At 41.4% G+C, this 21,430-nt stretch overlaps 2 protein-coding genes across 2 annotated transcripts in view; both read right to left on the bottom strand.

Annotated features, from left to right (window-relative positions):
• The window catches only part of LOC130139707 (uncharacterized), a 67,123-nt gene that overhangs the window by 19,261 nt on the left and 26,432 nt on the right, over positions 1-21,430 (bottom strand). The window lies entirely within an intron of this gene.
• Positions 6,937-11,477, bottom strand: LOC115662261 (cytochrome P450 72A397-like). Its single transcript, XM_030584425.2, has 5 exons — positions 11,094-11,477; positions 8,829-9,046; positions 8,480-8,724; positions 8,013-8,376; positions 6,937-7,587 (listed from the first exon to the last, which is right to left on the bottom strand). The coding sequence occupies exons 1-5, from the start codon at positions 11,371-11,373 to the stop codon at positions 7,159-7,161; spliced, it is 1,536 nt and encodes a 511-aa protein (XP_030440285.1). The 5' UTR covers positions 11,374-11,477; the 3' UTR covers positions 6,937-7,158.

The raw sequence follows: 21,430 nt of genomic DNA, 5'->3' as shown, positions 1-21,430 counted from the left end.
GGAAGAGAGAATTGATTTAGCAGTCCTAGAGATGTATGACTTTGATATGATAGTGGGGATGGATTGGCTAGTTAAGCAGAGGGCAGTGATGGATTGTAGTAATAAGGTGATCCAATTTAATCCTGTTGGACATCCGGAATTCAAAATTGTAGGAAGTTGAGGAGGGACCTCGATTCCTTGAATTCGTCATTGGAAATGACGAAATTGTTGAGCGAAGGGTGTGAAGGATTTTTAGCAGCTGTAGTGGATTCGACGGCTGAGGAGTCGAGGCTAGAAGATATAGCTGTGGTGCGCGATTATCCCGATGTCTTTCCTCAGGAATTGCCGGGATTACCACCAGATCAGGAAGTGGAGTTTGTGATCGAGTTGGCACCTGGGACGGAGCCAATCTCGAAAGCACCTTATAGGATGTCGTTATCAGAATTGAAGGAGTTGAAGGTGCTGATGCAGGAGTTATTGGACAGAGGATTTATCTGTCCAAGTGCGTCTCCATGGGGAGCGTCGATTTTGTTTGTAAGGAAGAAAAATGGATCGCTGAAGTTGTGCATAGATTATCGACAGCTGAATCAGGTGACGATTAAGAATAAGTATCCTCTGCCAAGGATTGATGATTTGTTTGATCAGCTGCAAGGGGCTTCGGTATTCTCTAAGATTGATTTGAGAACAGGATACCACCAGTTGAGGATTAGAAAAAGAGGATATACCGAAAACGGCGTTTAGGACGAGATATGGACATTACAAGTTTACTGTAATGCTGTTTGGATTTACGAATGCCCCTGCTGCGTTTATGGATTTAATGAGCAGAGTGTTCAAGGAATTTTTAGACCAGTTTGTGATAGTCTTTGTAGACGATATATTGGTGTATTCGAAGAGTTCAGAAGAGCATGAATTCCATCTGAGCAAGGTTTTGCAGACCTTGAGAGAGAACGCACTGTATGCTAAATTTAGCAAGTGCGAGTTCTGGCTCAACCGAGTCGCGTTTCTTGGACATGTGATTTCGGGAGATGGAATTTCGGTTGATCCGGCGAAGATTGAGGCCGTAATGGAATGGCTGAGGCTAACGGCAGTAACTGAAGTTCGAAGCTTTTTGGGTTTAGCCGGATATTATAGACGCTTAGTGGAAGGGTTTTCGGCGATAGCAACACCATTGACACGTCTGTTAAAGAAAGAAACGAAGTTTGAGTGGATTGACAAGTGTGAAAGGAGTTTCCAGGAATTAAAGTATAGATTAACGACGGCACCGGTATTAACTATTCCGTCAGGATATGGAGGTTTTGAAATCTATAGTGATGCGTCGTTGAAAGGATTAGGATGTGTGTTGATGCATCATGGGCAAGTAGTAGCTTATGCATCAAGGCAGTTGAGACTACATGAATTGAATTATCCAACGCACGATTTGGAATTGGCAGCAATAGTGTTTGCCCTGAAGATTTGGCGACACTATCGATGCGGAGCTTAAGGAAGAAATTTTATCAGAGGCGCATCGTAGTAGTTATAGTATCCGTCCGGGGAGTACAAAAATGTATCAGAATTTAAGATAGTATTATTGGTGGAATGATATGAAGGTAGACATAGCCAGACATGTGGCTAGATGTCTGTCGTGCCAGCAAGTGAAAGCGCAACACTGTAAACCAGGAGGATTGTTGCGACCTTTGAAAATCCCAGAATGGAAGTGAGAACATATCACAATGGATTTTGTGATGGGATTGCCAAGGAGCCAAAGAGGCCATGATTATATATGGGTGATTGTCGATAGATTGACTAAATCGGCACATTTTCTGGCCGTGCGAAAGGATTTCGCACTAGATCGATATACATAATTGTATGTGCAATAGATTGTTAGATTGCACAGGGTGCTAGTGACTATTACGTCGGACCGTGATCCTAGATTTACTGCCAATTTTTGGAAAAGTCTGCATATGGCATTGGGATCGAAGTTGTAGCTTAGTACTGCTTATCATCCGCAAACGGATGGTCAGTTTGAGAGGACGATTCAGACTCTAGAGGATATGCTACGGGCATGTGTGTTGGATTATCAAGGTAAGTGGGAGGAGCAATTGCCCTTAGTAGTATTTGCATACAGTAATAGTTTTCAGCAGAGTATTGGAATGACACCCTTTGAAGCGCCATATGGCAGGGCATGTAGAATGCCCGTGTGCTGGGACGAAATAGGAGAAAGAAGTATAACCGGACCCAACTTATGTGTTGAATTATGAGGAAATAGAAGTCGATGGCAGGGTATCCTATGTTGAGAGACCGGTAAGAATCGAAGATCGGAAGGATCGAGTTTTGAGGAGCAAGATGATCCCGGTGGTCAAGGTTATTTGGGAGCATCACGGGACAGAAGGCGCGACATGGGAAAGCGAAGAGATGATGCAACGTCAATACCCCCAGCTGATTGAGTAGTAGTAGGATTTGTAAATTTCGAGGATGAAATTTTTGTAAGGAGGGAAGAGTTGTGACATCCCGAAATTTCGCCCAATTGGGATTTATGAAATGACTGAGTTTATTAATGTACTTGTAGTCAGTCTCGCCCGGAACTGATCATTCCTGGGATACTAACCTTTAGGGAAAGGCTAATTAGGGATTTAAATTCGTACGACTAGAGAGATTCGATCGTGAGCCGACTTTCGATCAGAAAATCGTCGAGGTGACATTTTGAGCCAACAAGGGCCAATCTTAGGATAGTGAAGGGCTGATTCGTCACTGTCACACTAGTGGATCACGGGTGATTCCGTTTGACCACGAAGTGAATTGACGAACGATCCAGAACCTATACCGAACGATCGTGCCCATCGGAACTAGTGATCGATCTTCGCGATTTTATTGACAACCGAGGTCGACACGATCAGAACGAACTTGCACGTGACTTGATTTAGTATCAGTCACGGGTCGATTCTACGAATTTTCCCGAAAGCCGCCCGTTAGTCTGAGATATGCACAAGTTACATTATATAGAATTCAATTATTAAATTGAGACTAAATTGGGCATCGGAAAATTAGGAAGTCACGGCAGAACGTTAGGACGACGTTGCGGTTGGAACGTGTAATTTTGGATGTGCCCGAATCCTTCAGAAAAATTCATTTTCGGCAAGAGAATGGGAAAGTGACCATTTTACCCTTGGGAATTTCTAAAGGGCTAGTTTTATGAAGCAAGGGCATTTTTGTGATTTTGCCCCAAAATTTGGAAAAGACACTTTTGCCCTTGGACTTTTTGAGAAATTACAAGATTGTCCTTGGATATTTTGGATAAGATTCGATCTGGGCCGTCAATTTCAAGATAAGATCGAATCTGGGCCGTCGGATGAAAAGTAGAAAGAAGGGCATTTTGGTCATTTACCAAAATTGGGTCAAAACTTGAAGAAAAAGGCAAGACCTCTCTCTCTCTCTCTCTCTCTCTCTCTCTCTCTCTCTCTCTCTCTCCTCATTCTCTTCCTCCCCTCCTTCGGCCACACCTCCCCCACCGAAGCCACCCTCTCCGGCCATCTCTCTCTCCCACCGTGAGCTTCCCCACCGCCGGACGCCGCCCTCACGCCGCCGTGTCGCCGCACCGCCCGTCCGCCGAGCCTCGCCGCGCCACCGCCGTTCTCTCTCTCTCTCTCTCTCCCTCTTGATCTCTCTTGGCCGTGAACTAGTCGAGCCGCCAAAGACACCGCCGTGAGCCGTCGTGAGCCGATCGTCGCCGCCGCCGCAAGATCGCCGTCGATCGCACCCGTTTCACTCTAGCCACGTGAGTCTAGAGTCGGGTAAGTTCAATCTAAACGTCGCCTAGTTTATCGGGTAAATTTGGACCCGTTTAGACGCGGTTTGATAGAAATTAGGGGCTGAACGAGATAACGGGCCATAGGATTGAATTCAGAAAATTTTGGAGGAATTTTAGAGGCCGAGTGTTGGCTGTGAATGGCTGTTCGAGGTGATGTGGTGTGCTGTTGGGTACGTGGATGGTACCGTTAGGTCCGGCTGGGAATTTTACGAAAGTGCCGTGAAGAGCCGGAAATGAAATATTGTGATTTTAAGTGTGAAAATGACAGATTGATGGCTGTGCTGTGCGGTTCTATGTGCTGTGATGTGCCGATGGACATATGGTTTGTACCGTTAGGTCCGGCTCGGAATTTCGTGAAAGTGTCGTGAAGAGCCGGGAGTGAAATATGGTGATTTTGAGGGCGAAAAAGGTTGATTGATGGCTGTGATGTGTTGTGTTATGTGCTGTGGGGTGTTGTTTGTTGCGTGGTTGGTACCGTTAGGTCCGGCTCAAGATTTCGTGAAAATGCCATGAAGGGCCTGAATTGATTTGATAATGTTTGGGCGTAGAAAAATGCCAGTTTGTGTGTTGATCACGTGTTTGTAATATGACTGTGTGTCGTGATGTATTGGGTGTAATTGTGTGCACGGAATTTAATGCGAATGTGTGTGAGCATGAGAACGGGGTGCGTGGTATGGTAAGAGAAAGTGGGATCGGACTGAGGCATGATAAGCTCGGGTCGCGACCATGTAGGCCTGTCACATTTGGTGCGGGCTGAGGAAAGAAAGTGAGAATGGGATCGGGCCGAGGCATGATAAGCTCGGGTCGCGATCATGTAGGCCTGTCGCATTTGGCGCGGGCTAAGGAAAGAAAGTGAGAATGGGATCGGACCGAGGCGTGTGATGCTCGGGACGCGATCGTGTGGGCCTGAGGCGTGTTTACGCGGGCAGAGAAAGTGATTGAGCTAGTGGGGTAAGACGAGTAAAGTAAATGAAATTGATGCGATAGTGCGTGATAAATGCGTGTTTTTGGCATGGAAATGTGTGGGATTTGTGGTGCGCGAAGTGTGAAATGCGTGCGAGTTTGAATGTTGTGATTATGAAGTAACGTGTAGGCTGAATATGCCAAGAGTTCAGGTAAGTGTGATTGCGTGGATAGTATTTGTTCGTGTTGTTCGTTTGAGGGTCTGAACTTGTCTGGATTACGTGGTAGCCTAGGTAGGGTTTAGGTTGTGGCTTATTGAGAAGTGTCTCATGGTTGTTTCAACCAAACCATTTCAGATTACCCGTCTGAGCAATGAACCAACCGCCACCAGAACATTTTGGTATAGTTATGCTATGCACACTGATAATAACTTTGTGGAGTACCCAATGGATGAGCCAGTTGAAGAGCCTACCGAGGAAGAGCGAGAGGAGATCCCAGGGGAGTCGGGGGACATAGACTACCCGATTGAGATTGGAGCTGAGTCAGAGTTCTCAGTGGAAGGGTACAAGTGTGCTAGTAAATGGATGTTGTATATAAATATGGTAATGTAATGTTCTAAATATGAGTTGGCGATTTGGCGTGTTAGTTTATTCTGGTGTTCTCCAATATTATTGTCCGGGATAATATGAATTGTTTTCGCCGCGAATTTACTCTGATGGAATCTTTGGGTCGGCGACGATTTCCTGGGACGTCGCACTGATTCGACCTGAGTAAGGGATGCCGCGCACCCGATGGGGTTCGGGGCATGACAGCTCCTACCCAATAGCAAGGCGAACGGGGAGTACGCAGGCGAACAAGCACAGGAGCTTATAGCAGTTATAGCCGAGGTAACTAGATGGGCCGTGGATGGAAAAGTTAGTGCTTGGTGCAGGCAACGAGATGGAAGTAGAAGCGTTCAAGTGACTGATGGGATGGGAGCTGTCGGTCTACGGGGAAGTCCTTTAAGAATATAGATCATAGGAGCACCCAACTCTGACAAGGCCCTCTTCAGGGACAAGGATTGCTTGCTTATCTTTTTGATTCAATACAAATCCTTTAACCCATTCTTAGGCTGCTTGCAACTACGAGGATTCTGATTGATTTTAACATTTTCTAGGAATAGCCAGTCCCAGAGAACCAAGCCTTCCCGAATCGCATAGCAACACCTGATGAAAAGGGGACGGGGAAAGCTACAGTCCAGATTTTTCCCCGATCACCAGTTGTTACTCCACACCGAGGATTACCGGCGCAGGAAGATTGTGGTGTAGTAACAGCAATCCATTATCACATGAGGCCGCCACGTTGATTGGCAAAAAGAATAGGACATTCCATACAAACCTTGTTCGTTGATATCACAAGGGCTTGAAGAGGAATTGCCCTCTTACTTCCTCCCTCAAGCTTTCCCGAGTTAATCCAATGCTACATCCATTTGCGATTCAATTGATGCTAATTTGGCTATTAATGAACGAAGGTTAGAAAACAATTTGAAGCTAAGACAAGAAGGAACAGGTGGTGGTTCGAGTCTAAAATATTGCTTTGCATAGAATATTTTACACATCGAAGCACTATTTGCTTTAAATAAAAGTTTTTCGACTCAAGTTTCTTTGCCTCGATGCACTATTTTTAAGGCAAAGCATTCAAAAACTCACTCGAAAAAAGTAGGGGGCAATAGCTTTATTTGCTTTGGACCAAGCAGTTGAAGATAGGTCTCTTGCACAAATAAAGCTATTGTGGTCTTTTCATTTCATTTGTGGGGAAATGTGTTTCAGTTTGTGTATCCTCCAGTGTACGTTTTCATCTGACGAAGGGGGCCTATAAAATGCCATCTTTAGTCATTGGCCAGATTAGTATCTGAACAGAAAAAAAATGGGTTTATTATCGCAGCACTAGGAAAAGGCATACCTTATCTTCTACTGGGGATTTTCTGAAAGGAAGATTCGGACACATCCAGCGGCTTGCTGTTACGAAACTAAAAATAACCGGTCACCTAGTTAAGAGGCCATTTGATTACGTTTACACAAACTAAATTTCTGTTTTTATAAGTAAAAAAACAACATTACATAAACTTGGAAAATGGTGTATAATTTCATTATTTCGATGCATGTTTTTGTCTACACTACGTGCTGATAGAATAATATGAAGGTGGAAACACTCGCAACGAAATTGTCAAATGAAATTGAACTTCTGTTTCACAATTTTTCTTTTTCTTTTTCCTTTTTTTCCTAATGAAATGATCACAATACTTGCCTTTATAGAGGCTTATTACATTACTCTTACTCTTAAACAACTCATAAATGTATCTAGCATTTCAAGGAGATACATTCATTGAATTTACAAAACATTGAACTAGACATAGAAACATGAATCTAAACATACAAGAACATTCTAGATGCATGTAGGACATTCAAGAATTTGGATTAATTACTAACACATGTCACCCCGATCTGTAACTTCTAGTTTGCCTTGTGCAAGATGACCTGAACACCATACTGTGGCTGCTGGGTGATGACAGTGAAAGGAGCATGCACATAAGATGGAGAGAGCTCGAATGTGAATTGCTGAAGTATCATGACGAGCACCATCTTTGCCTCCATCATTGCGAAGTTTTGGCCAATGCATATACGAGGGCCCCATCCGAATGGTAAAAAGGAGACTCGGTTTTTGGTGGCCTTGGACACTCCCTCAGCGAACCTCTCTGGCTTGAACTCCTCAGCATCCTGGCCCCACAGTTCTTTATCATGGTGGATGAAGAGAATCGGCACTGAGAGCTGGACTCCAGGGGGTATGGTCAGCTTCCCCAGTTTTGTTTCCTTGTGAACCTTCCGTTGCAGCTCGATCGCCGGCGGGTATAGCCTTAGGACCTCATTCAAGATCATCGTGACCTGATTGTGACAAATTCGCAGAAGAAGTCATATGGTAGAGATGTGTAAGTATGATTATGATGCTAGAGAAAGACTACTACAATGAAATCAATATCCACAAAGAGAATGAAATTGATTGTAATTATCTAGTAAAAATGGTTTGTGACTATTGTCCAAAAAATCAAGTTCTTGTCCTGAGGAGAAATCCAAGTTCTATCCAAGGTGAGAAGAAAACGCTCCTGTCAATTCATTGTCGTGTTCATCTTCATAGGATAGCATTATTTTTAACCAAACGTTCCATCTACAAAGGATAGCAAACGAGCATCTAGTAAGAATAGAATGATTTTAATGTGTCATTTGATAGAAAATGCTCACGAAGAACACTTCAGATTGGACCTATTATGCGTCCCACTCTCAACAAAAGAAGAAAAGAGCATTGAACTTACAATCTTGAGGTGGCCTAAACCATCAAGGCCAGGTTTTCTGCTTCCAAAGATTTGGAGGACCTCCTCCCTAGCTCGGGCTTGCCAATCTGAGTGCACACTCAACAAGAAGATGGTCCAAACCAGCAAGACCGAAGTGGTCTCTTGCCCGGCGATGTAGAAAGTCTTGCACTCCTCGATCACGTCGTGAAGGCTCATCCTGACATTCTCTTTTATGTTTGACTCCAGCAACAGCCCCAGCAGATCATCGCCAGCACCTTCCCCTCCCCTCATTGCTTCCTCTCTTCTGCGGATGATGTCCATGAGCAGAGCCTGCAGTTCCTTTTCTATGTTCTTCATCCTCCTGTTCATATTAGTTGGCACAAACCTGCGAAATATAGAATCAAATAGTTGGATTCTTTAGAATGTCATGATTGTAAGCCATAAGCTCATTTAGATTCAATTATCATATGAATGATGAAAGATTTTACCTCCAGCCCGGGATGTAGAGCGATTGTAAGGCTTTAAGTGCGAGAAGGGCTTGTTCCTCCTGAAGTTCAAAGATCCTTTTGCCTTCTTCAAAGCTACTGCCAAATGCTGTCCGAGAGATCACATCACGGGTCAAATTTTGAAGGTCGACCCATGCATCGACCTCACACGATCTCTCTACTGATACCATTTTCTCCCATCTATCTACCATTTCAGTGCAACTTGAATAAAAAGCGGGTAACATAAGCTGCAAGAACAACAGACCAATGCAAACAAGGAGTTACAAAGAAAATTCCCGAGGCGTCAATGTGTGGGGTTCCATTTATTTGAGCAGAGTATAGTTTCATGTACCTTCAACTTCTCCATGTGGAATGCTGGATTGATGATCTTCCGGTGCCGTTGCCATTTCTCGCCCTCGTGGCTCACGAGTCCATCGGCTAGCAACTTCACTAGGGGATTGGAGGCTTGCTTGGGATAGTCGTTTATCTTGGAGAAGATCTCCTTCAGTTGTTCGGGGTTCGTTATGTTCACTCTCGGTGTTGGGCCCATCCACATGAACGAGTCCTTGCCTGCAATGCATCCAGCAGAATAGGAGGCAAATTGCCAAAAGAACTATTTAGAGTACATCCTCAGCTATTCTCTAGGAATACATGCAGATGCAATTGGGTGATTTAATTTATATTGGGAGGGGAAATGATGGTTATAATAATTACCAACAAGTATTTTCTACATCAAGAATCACTTCATGACAACAAACGATGAATGTCAACAAAATCTTATTAATCTCATTTACAAATAGAATAGTGTGTCAAGCTAGAACATTCTACGAATGTTAGTCTTTTAGTCTCCATACATCGGGCCTTTCTTGCTTACGTTTTCAAAAGAAAAACTTACTAAATTGGCAATTGCATTTTACTTGGAAAAATCAAGAAATAAATTTTTCACGTGATGGTGAAGGATCCCAAATGTTTACAAACCGAAAATTTCATGGTCTGTTCCTACTCCGAGACCCCATCATCTCGCAACTTCTTACACAAACATAACTTAAATGACAATTTTTGCTTTTTTGAGGGCAGTGACCACCATCATTCCAATCATTGGGTACGTGTTTCAAGTGATTGATGGATTCATGCCCGTGTCATTGAAATGCCAGGTAATCCAAAAGGACCGAGACCAGAAACTCAGGCCATGAAGACTTGAGCGGGTGGCAGAAATCCATCCAAGACTCGTTCCTCATTATTATCCACACGAATTTTGGTCCCACTGAATTGTGAATAACTTGGCATCTTGTGCTACCGTATGCATCAACTGTGTATGGGCTTGGTTCGAAATGGGACTAGTCTCTTCCCTATGACAATGACTTTGGGCCTATTTGGTTCGGTTTTGGGGGAATGCTTTTGGCAAAATACAAAGCCCCTTGAGTTAAAAGAGTTTTTAGAAATGTAAGTAGTGTTTGGTAATGTGTATTTTAAAATCACATTTGAAAGTAACTTTGGTCCAAATATCGTTTGGCAAAAACTAATTTTGTAAAGGACTTTTGCTAATATTTAAAAAGAAAAAAAATCAGCAAAGAACTCAGCCACCGCTGGCAAGTCAAAATGGCCGTCGGCCAACCTTTGCTAGTCAGATCTAGTCGCTGGACAACTGCCAACGGCCAGCCTCGCCTGAGGTCACCCTACCTCAGGCGAGGCGGCCTGAGATTGCCTGACCTAGGCGTTGCCTGGGTCGCGCGAGTCCAACCACCGATGCCTGGGAGTTAGCCAACCTCCGGCGATCGCCGCCTGGGGTTGCCCGACCCTGGCGATCGCCGCCTGGGGTCACCGGGATCGAGCGACCCCCAAGCGGCAGTTGCCGGCCTTCAGTTTGGTTCCTCGGGAAGATGAACAGTGTGTATAAACAGTGCACCTTGCATTCTGAAAATGCAATTTGCCAAAGTGCTTCCAGACCTGCTTTGGGCTAAGGGACTTTAGAAGCCTTTGGAAATACAATTGCATTTTCCCAAAGTGCCCCAAAAAAATTACCAAATGCTATTTATATTTGACAAAGAGACTTTAGAGCTTAAATGAGTATTCTAAATAGCAAACCAAACAGGCCCTTTTGACTTCCTCAAAGCATGTTTCTACCTTAATTGACATCCATGAATCTTTAATCATGATGACTTGGACGTTTAGGGTGATCGGCCAGCCGACATGGGCATAAGTCTTGTCAGTCACATAGTCGAGCGTCCGTAGATATCAATCATCCATCGATGTGCATAAAATGTATTATTAAATGGCCGAGTAAAAGTTTAAATATGAAAGCACGTGGTCATATACGATTTTCACTTGATGTTCGCTCTTGGATGATATGATGTTTGAATTGTGTGCATATCAAAATAAGTAATAATTTTCTTTTGGTCGAATAAAAATAAGTAATAATTTAAAAGACGACAATATTGCCATCTTTGGTCGCCAAAATTCAAGATGGGAAGCATGAATGGCCAATTATTAGGGCAGTAAATTTATAAGTTGTAAAACTCATCAAAGATGGCATCGACCAAAGGAAGAGAGAAAGCAAGCTTTAATGAAAACAAAGATAAAAGTGCCACACACAGAGATACTATGAAGGGATGCATACCATAGGTTTGGAAGGATTGATGCAAGAAAGGCAAGAGATGAGGCTTGATGTCGTCGGAGACAGCAATGGGCTTGGACTTGGCTTGCTGGAGCAACCGCGAGTTCTCCTTGAGGTCTCCGAACAGGAAGGTGTAGGGTTTGCCGAAGAGGCCTTGCTGTCTCAGGAGCCTCTCGAGCCTCTTCGGCCTCAGCCACACCCAGTTCACCACCTTCCATGCCCATGTCGTCAGGATGGCCAGAACCGCCGCTAGTGCAATTGACTGTATTGATACCTCCATCATTTCTTCTTCTGTGTGTATCTAGTTGTCTGTATGTGGGTCTCAATGTATGTGAGAGAGAAAGAGAGAGCAAGAGAGAGAGATTTCAATGTGTTGATGGTTTGATAATGTTGGATAAGGTGTCGATCTTATATAGCCATAGCCCATCATAGCCGTGTGTGTTGGCCGAGAAGCTTCTTCACCGTGACCCAAGATATATAAAAATTGAAAGGAAAAGAGAAGGATACCCAAAATAAAGAGCAAAGAAAAAACTATTCGTGGACTTAAAACCGGAGGATAAGTGTAGCGTACGTACTAAGCCGAATATAAATTATTAATAATGATACGTCTCATGTAAGTCCCATTAAATCTTGCAATGAATATTCAGTTAAGGAATGTTCACCGAATGGTTTCGCAAAAACGATAGAATCTTTTTTTTGCTCGTAAGACATGTTTTGGAGAAAGGGAAAACCTAGAATTCACTTTCAAAAAGTGCGATGAATGGAAGAACTTGATCGGACCAATTTGATAATTTTTAGGATTTGTTTGAATTTTTTGAAAGTTTTATGACTCAATTGCAATTTTTAGGATGTAATTGCACTTTTTGAAAATTTGAGCACTCAATTGCACTTTCTCGATAAGTTTTAAAACTTCCAATACACTTATCTCTATTTATTAAATATTCTTAATTAATATTTTCAAAATATTGAAAATAAGTAGCTCTATTACATATTTTCCAAGAAATCCTCGTTTCACATACCATTTTAAGACTGGTTGATGTTTCTCTTTTGTGCAAAAAGGTGCAGTAGGGAGATGATTTTGTTTTCAATTATTGGTCCAAAGGTCTTGCTACTGGAGCAAATTACTAGGCAAGGTGGCATTCCTTCCAAAAGTTCATCTAATTTCATGGTTCTTTCCATATGACTCGTCCGCTTCTATTTCAAGGTAATACTCTTGAAATTGTCAAATTGCCTTTCTCGTGTTGCATCTCCGCAAATGGCCTCTGGTTAGGAATGTGTCTGTATTGGATATGTCCTAGAGCGTGTTTAAAATGTAGCTGGTCGATGTTATCGAGTGTCCATATGTCTTTTCAAGTTTATTTATATATTTATCTTTCATATAATTAATTAATAAATGGTGAAAAAGTCGGTGCATCATAAGTTCTAAGTTATTCTCGTATGAAGATAGTCCAACCTCAACATGACCTTCGACATCCTCATATCATAGTTTGTCGCTATCCAAGATGCCTCGTCAAAGGTCGTCGTCGACGAAGACGATCTCAGTTGAGCCGCACATGAGAGAGAGAGAGAGAGAGAGAGAGAGAGAGAGAGAGAGAGAGAGAGAGAGAGAGAGAGAGAGAGAGAGAGAGAGAGAGAGAGAGTTGATGACAACTGTTTGCTATTGGCGACGGCGAAAGTGATAATTAGATTAAAGGAGTGGTTAAATCTGCACAAAAGAAATAATGAGGGGCCAAAATGTAAAGGCAACAAAAAGAGACTGAATTATGGAATTGTCTTGCATTTAGTCATGAGAGGAATCAAATATGAGCTGCCCTACACCCCTAATCCGCATACACCAAACCATTCATTAACTACAATTTTAGATGGTAAAATTCTTAGCATAAGCTTTTGAAAAAAATTCTACGAGAAATTTGAGTCTAAGTTTCTGTTATATTGCTTTTCTTCTTCATTTTTCCCTTCTTACGTGTACTGGGATGCTAATCGCATGCCAAGTAATTGAAGGCCAAAGGCCACGTAGTCTTATCGAGAGCTTGACATCCAAGTAATTTGATTCCTCTCCTCAGCTCTTCTCAAGTCTCGGTTTCGTCGTTCGGTCTTCGTTTTCGGGTCGTTTGTCGGTGAGCAATGGTGAGAAGAACCTGCCCCGTTTCTCCATCGTGTGTGAGGCTGGTCCGATGAAGAGGGCGGAATTCGCCTCCAAGAGGGCTCACCAGGCTGAGAAGAGGCGCCTTTACAACAAGGCTCGTAAATTTGAGATTAGGACGCGGATGAAGAAGGTATTGGCATTTTGTTTCAGTTAATTTGATTATTGTGAGATGCATTCTGTAATGCAAGCTATCGGCTAGTCACTGGTCTCCGGTGATGTCGTCCAGATGATTTTTGCTGTATGCACTGGAGAAGTGTTCTGGCCGAATGAAGGACGGTGAACGATATGAATTTTCTGATGACAATGTGTTGTGTTCTCTTCGTTCTATTCTCTGTCGTTTCTAACACTTCCTTTCACTTGTCTATATTTTTCTCTCAGAAATTTAGGTGAAGGAATGAATTTTAGCATCATTTTGCAGATCAATTCTCTCACTGACCAACTTTCTTCCAATTGAATGTGTCCGAATAGTTGAATGATTTTCTTCGGAAAAGTTCTATAATGTTGCCGGGCTCGAGACTCCGATAATATTCCGCGCTCTAGGTCGATGGATCTGTGCTAGGGCGCAAGGAGGCACGGGCAAAGAGTCTGGCGTTCGGCCTCGATGGACCCAAGCTCGTCCTGTAGACCCAATTCCATAGAGACCAAGCTCGAGACCAAACATTGAAAATAGTGCACATCTATTTAGAAAAAACATTCCTTTGTAAACGATGGAAAATAGTTTCCTTTTCTTTTTTTAGGTTTAATCCAAATACCAAAAAATATAGTCATTTTCGAGGAAAGTGACTTCCTAAAAAACATTTTCTAAAAATGTCATGTTTTTCGTGAAATGAACGGAGCCTTATATTACAAAGAGAACTACATGAAAGTCTTTTTCTCTTTTCGTGGATTTAGATATAATTTTGGAAGACAGCCTTACCAAAAGTATGTTTTGTGACTTGTAATTAAGGATGTTGGTTGAAACCTTGAAAGTTAGGTTACACCTACCATTGGTATAACAAATTTACATTTTCTTGGTCACCAAAACGTAACGATCTTTTCTGCGTGAATGTTCAATGAAATGTCATATCGCTTAAATGGACACACTAACTTGAATAACCACTTAACATTTGCCATGTAATTTCATAAATCCATTTAGTATATGAATCTTGGTATCTCTAACATTACTCATTCCGCAAAAGTGATCGAAATATGGGTGACCATGCCGAATGATGGATGGACTATATAAAGTCGATGGCTTTAAGACATTGAAAAATGAGAACTTCAGTAATTTCACACATCACCTTGAAGCAACTTGTTTTTCTTCTGCATCATCCTTTAGTTTTAAACGTAACTTAACAATTATCTTGACTGATCATATTGAGTTTTTTTTTCCCGAAAAAGTCGAGAAGCGCAACCAACATAGCAATTTCCTCTAGACATTATCAAGTGATCCGGCACCTGTTACAAAATTTTGGGTTGAAGATAATGAAGATATCGTCGCTCAACATTACTCACGACATATTGATTTGAGGTAGGCGAGTCCTCTTATCGTATAAAGCATGACACATAAAATAGTGAAAAGCATGTTTGAACTCATGATCATGTGCTTGTCGAACATCAGCTCATGTCATTAGGCCATCACCACCGATAGCAGGGACTTTCATCAAGTTATCGTAGATATGCTTTGTGAAATTGAAAAAAAGGGGAATTGCGGTTTATTTTTTTCCTATAAGTTGCAAATTTATTAAAGTTAGCCAGTTGAAAATTCTAAAAAGTCCAGAATAATTTTTTCTTACTTTTCTATCAGAATTTAACATATTATCTATATTTAAAACATCGTGAAAAAATTATATGTGGATTTACACATCAATATAAGATTACTTTTAAAGGTTTGAAGCATTTTACATTATATAAAGTTGAAAAGCATACATTGCAAGATTTGAAAATGGATAAAAGTCGAAAGGTAAAAGTTACTTGAAACAAACTCTTCGACTTCATTGAATTCGAATGTTTATAAATTCTAAATTTCTTTTTATCAGAAATTTATTCTTCGATCATTATCGAGTGCTCAACTTCACAAGCATCTTGACGGGTTTTTAGAAAAAGGTTAATATCACAAAAAAATCTCAAACTGGTATACCTATGATAAATTTACCCAAAATTAATTTTTTGACCACTATAAACCCCAAACTGGTACACCTATAATAGTTTTACCCTCTATTAGTTTCCGTTAAATTTTACAGTCAAATTGCTGAGTCGAATAATACGTGGCAGTTGACGGGTGTACCAGTTTAGGATTTTATACTCTGTTTATATCAGATGTACCACTTTTGTGATTTTTTATAGTATTAATCCAATTTATTGAAAACTAATGGAGAGTAAATTTATCATAAATGTATCAATTTGAGTTTTTTGTGGTAAAAAATTAGTTTATGGCAATTTGTCACAGATATACCAGCTTAAAATTTTTAATTGTCAAAAAATTAATCTGATGTAAATTTATGACAAATATACCGTTTTAAAATTTTTCGTAATATTAACTTTTTAGAATTTTTTTTTTAATTTTGAGATGGCCCATCAAATGAATGTGAAACATGAAATACAGTAATCCCCCAGTCAAACACCACCCCCCAAAACGTCATCATTGAGACAGTCCCCCTCGTCACCCCCACCCCAACCACTAGGCACCCTCCCTCTCCCCCGCTTCTCAAAACGTCATCATTGAGACAGTCCCCCTCGTCACCCCCACCCCAACGTCAGTCCCCCCTCGTTACCCCCACCCCAACCACCACCTACCCCCCTATTCTCAAAAACGTCAATATGACGTTTTTGTATTGTCTGATTAAGACAGTTGAAACGATAAAAGTAGATAAAACGGGCAACCGCATAAATGGCCGACGTAGTTACGTGACACTTTGTTAAAAGTTGTTCGACGGCTACTTATCACCTAATCATTGACTTCCAGAAGAATGCACTTTTGATTAGGATTGAATACTATTACTTCATAAGCAAGAAATTCTAGGTTCCTTGACTCATTTATATCGCATCCGCAGGACAATGACCTGCATGACATTGCCAAAATACTCCCCTATGAATGATGCACCTTAGCACGTCCACAGGGCCATAACTTCATAATTACATTTCACTTAGGTGATATGCAAAAGCAATATTTGAATGTGCAAATTGCCCTTTTCTTATCTCAAGAAAACATCCACGACCACGTCCTATTCTAGAACTGAGGGCATGGAACGAGAAAAGAAAATTATCCAAAAAGTTCTAAATCTATTACACTTTTGTCAATTTAGTCATAAACCCTTCAAATTTGCCAATTGAGTCATAAACTTTTCACTTCTTGCCAATTGAGTCCATTCAGCCAATTTTGACCGTCCGAAGCTGACGTGGCAATTTTAATTTTTTTTTTGAATTTTTTTATATATATTTTTCCTTTTTCTTTCTGGCCATCTTCCCTCTAGCAGGTCCGGCGACCGACCAAAGGTGAGGACTGGCAAGGTCAACCTCGCCAGCCTCTGGTAAAGCTCGCCCCCGCCGGCCACTAGCGAGGGCAAGCCTCGCCGACCCTTGGCTGGGTGAGGTCAAACCTCGTTGTCGCTTGGGTCGTGACGGTGAGGTCGGCCTCACCTTTGCTAGGCGAGGTTCAACCTCGCCGAGCCAGGGGCCGGCGAGGGCAAGGTTCGACCTCGCCCAACCAGGAGTTGGCGAAGGCGAGCTTCGCCAGAGGCCAGTGAGGTCGACCTTGCCAGCCCTCACCTCTGGCCGGTCGCCGGACCAACCAGAGGGAAGAAGGCTAGAAAAAAAAAAGAAAAGGAAAAAAAATTAAAAATTTCGAAAAAAAATATTTTAAAAATATTTAAAATTGCCACGTCAGCGATGGGCAGACGGCCGGTGCCGGCTGGCGTCCACGTCAACTCCGGGCGGCCAAAATTGACCGGATGGACTCAATTGGTAAGAAGTGAAAAGGCTTAGAATTCAATTGGCAAACTTGAAAGGTTTATGACTGAATTGGCAAAAGAACAATAGATTTAGGACTCTTTGGACAATTTTACCGAACGAGAGGGAAATTGAATGAAGGAATGAATGAAATGAAAATAAGGAACCGAATGGAATGGAATATGTATCACGATTCTTGTATTTGTACTAACGAGTAAGTTGGAAAAAAAATATGAGGAGATTCCTTTTCTTGTGCTGGGAAAATTTTGGAATGGAAAGTAAGGGTTTTGAAATGTCTAAAATGTCTTTAAAATGGATATCGTAATAATTTTTTAAAATATTTTCCCAAGGAATGAATTGGCATTCCGTAAGGTGGAGCCATGGAGTGAGGATTCCACATCTTTTGGAAGAAACAAACAAAGGAACTGAAATCGCACCTAAAATAACGATTCTATTCCAGATCCATTCCTTTCTACCAAACAAGGCCTAGTTCGTGCAATTCAATCTAGGATGATTTGGCTGAAACTAAAACATTATCGCCATTTGTCATCGATGAAATGTATAAGTAAGTTGAGGCTTCCTTTCTTGCTTAAATTCCTAGAGACTTCATGGACCAAAATTATTTTTTCTTTTACACACAACTTAGACCTCATGGCAATCCTTGCCCATGTCCTTAAGCCGCAGATACTAACACATAGTGAGAAGGCGTAATATTCAATTATCTTCCATTGTCGCAAGCTCAAAGAACTCAAACCGAATCCCCGCTAAAATCACCAATATATTCCAATCCACTACTTCCACAACAAAAAAACAAGGATTTAGCCACGAAAAATTAGCGACGAAAACTAAATTCGTCACTAATTAGCGACGGAATTTGCCACGAAAAATTTTCCGTGGCTAATATGCGACGAAAAATTTTGCATGGCTAATTTTCGATGGAATTTGCGACGAAAAATTTTCGTGGCTAATTTTCGACGGAATTTGTGATGAAAATTTTTCTTGGCTAATTTTGCGACGGAATTTGTCACGAAAAATTTTCCGTGGCTAATTTGCAACGGCTAAAAAAAATTTGTCGCTAATTTTGCAATGGAATTTGCAACGAATACGGAATTCCTCGCTAAATTTGTGACGGTAAATAACTTTCGTTATGTCCCACCCCATCTCCAATTTCTCTCTCTCTCTCTTGATTCCTCATATCCCACTCGCTATTCTCCCTCCCTCTCCTTCTTTCATTTCTCTCGATAAACCTCTTTGCACTTTCGTTTCTCGGTAAAGCTTTTTCACTGGTAAGTATTGTGACTAATTGGTGACGAATATGCTTCGTCGCAAAACTATTCATAGCTAGATTCAATTTTTTTTTTGTTTTATTGAATTTTTTTTTCTTTTTCTGTTTTTTTCCTAACTTGTTCCCCGGTCGCCGAGCACCGGATCGGCGACCGACGAGAACTCGTTGGCCATGGGCGAGGTCGAGTGGCCTCGCCATGGCCGCTCGATCTCGCCGTCGTCATAGATCTAGGCGATCGCAAGGTCGAGCGGCCATGGTGAGGCCGCTCGACCTCGCCCACATTCGGTCGAGGTTGAGCGGCCTCGCCATGGCCGCCGACCTCGCCATCGCCCGGATCGGCGAGGTCGAGCGGCCATGGTGAGGCCGCTCGACCTCGACCCGATGTGGGCGAGGTCGAGCGGCCTCGGCTGTCGCCACGATCTAGGCGACAGCGAGGTTGAGAGGCCTCGCCATGGCCGCTCGACCTCGCCGTCGCCCAGATCTGTGGCGACGGCGAGGTCGGGCGACCATGGCGAGGCTGCTCGACCTCGCCGGCCTCAGCTGGTCGCCGGACCAGCAACCGGCGAAGAATATAGGAAAAAAAAACAAAAAGAGAAAAAAAAATTCATAAAGAAAATATAAAATTATTAAAAAATAAATCTTAAGTAATTTTTCTTTTTTTTAGGTACGTGTTGATTTGAGGTCTCGCAATCCAAGTGAACGTTGCAATTATCATCAAATTGACCATTACTACAAAGATTGCAGTCAAATACTTGGATAAGTCTTATTGACATGGTAATTTTTTCAATTTCAAAGTAATTGTTTCGTCATAAACAAAATTTTAATTTTTAGAATTTTATGATTTTAATTAAGAATATTAAACAGTAGATATCATATTTTTAATATTTTATTAAATTTTTTTTTATTTTTATACAGACACGATACAAAGAAACAAGGCTTTGATGTATAATAAGAACTTACCTAGACGTCGAGGATTGACCGATGAGTTTCGTACTGGGTTAGAATTATTTTTGGACTTTGTTAGTAGTAAATATGAGTTAATAGATGGAAATAAGTTAAGGTGTCCGGGTAAAAAGTGCAGTGATGGTAAATTTTATGTGTGTGATAAAGTTAGAGAATATCTTTGTAGATTTTTGTTTACTTCGAACTACTATAATTGAACTTGCCATGATGAACCATTTATATCTGATGAAGGATATGGAAGAAGTGACCAATTTTTAGTTAGGGAAGAATGTAGCTATTACGACCAATTGAACCCATACCAGAGGATGGTGATTGATGCAGCTGGTCAGAATTTTGTTTCAGAATCGAACCATGCAAGTACTAGTTTTACTCCTACACTTGAACAAGTGGGTACTATTCATGCATCATAATTAGAAGAGATAGGAGTAATAGGTTTTGATAAGAATGTGTGTAATGGAAATTTTCCATCTAATCAATTTTGGGAAGTGTTGAAAGCAGCAGATGAACCTTTATGGGTAGGTTGTGACAACCACACTAAGTTATCGGCGATATCAAAACTGTTAAATATTAAGGCAGAGCATAATGTGTCCGAGAATTGCTTCAACTCTTTTGTTGAAGTAATGCGGAAAACAATGCCTCCTGATAACATCATGCCAAATGATTTTTACGATATGAAGAAGCTAGTGGATAACTTAGGTCTTTCAGTTGTAACGATTGATGTATGTAGTAGGGGTTGTATGTTATATTGGAGAGATGATGAAAATGCAGAATTTTGCAAATTCTGTAACCAACCTAGGTACAAGATTAACAGAAGGCAGGGTCGTAATCAGAAGCATAGACCATGCAAGCAAATATTTTATCTGTCCTTAATCCCCAGATTGCAAAGGCTTTATGCGTCTCAAGCCACTGTTGAACATATGACTTGGCATGCAAATCATGAAATAGAAGAGGGTCTAATGTGTCATCCTTCAGATGCAGAGGCATGGAAACATTTTGATAGAACATACCCTGAGTTTGCATTAGAGCCTCGAAACATCATGTTAGGTCTATGTGCTGATGGATTTGCCCCATTTGGGAAATCAGGAAAAAGTTATTCATGTTGGCCAGTTATCTTAACTCCGTACAATCTTCCACCCGGTATGTGCATGAAGACACCTTATATGTTTTTGACATTGATCGTGACTGGCCCGCAAAATCCGAAAAAGTTGATAGATGTTTATATGCAACCATTGATTGAAGAGTTACAATGGTTATGGGATGAATGTGTCCTTACATATGATGTTTCTACTGATCAATGGTTTGTAATGAAGACTGCTCTTATTTGGATAATAAATGACTTTCCAGCTTATGGAATGTTATCTGGATGGAGTACAGCTGGGATTTTAGGATGTCCGATACGTTTAGAGCGATCAAAGTCATTCAAATTAAGACAAGGTAAGAAGCCCAGCTATTTCGACTGTCATAGACAATTTTTGCCGATAAATCATACATTCAGAAGGAATAAGAAAGAGTTCATTAATGATAGGATTGAAAGAACACGTCCACCATTGAGGTTGACCGATCATCAAATTTGGGAGCGAGTGCAGGATTTTTTAACTGTTGTTGAAAACCCTCATGGCACAACTATTGCGTACGGAAGTACACATAAGTGGACTAAACGCAGTATATTTTGGGATCTACCATATTGGAAGACTAATCTTATTCATCATAATCTTGACGTCATGCACATAGAAAAGAATGTTTTCGATAATGTCATAAATACTGTGATGGATATCATTGGAAAAACAAAAGACAACTTGAATGCAAGAAAAGATATGAGAGATATTTGTGATCGGCCAACACTAGATGTCGATGTAAGCAGTAGGGGACTAAAACCCAAAGCAGTTTATACATTGGACAAGGAGTAGAGACAGGTCGTTTGTCAATGGTTGAAATATGTGTGGTTTCCTGATGGATATGCTTCAAACATCAGGAGATGTGTTAATTTGAATGAATGCAAGATGACAGGTTTGAAGAGTC

This window comes from Syzygium oleosum, unplaced genomic scaffold, assembly GCF_021117445.2.
Source record: "Syzygium oleosum isolate NSW1041296 unplaced genomic scaffold, Sole_v2.1 Sole_v2.13, whole genome shotgun sequence".
In the NCBI taxonomy this organism is placed as follows: domain Eukaryota; kingdom Viridiplantae; phylum Streptophyta; class Magnoliopsida; order Myrtales; family Myrtaceae; genus Syzygium; species Syzygium oleosum.
This window is presented reverse-complemented; position numbering and strand designations above follow the sequence as displayed.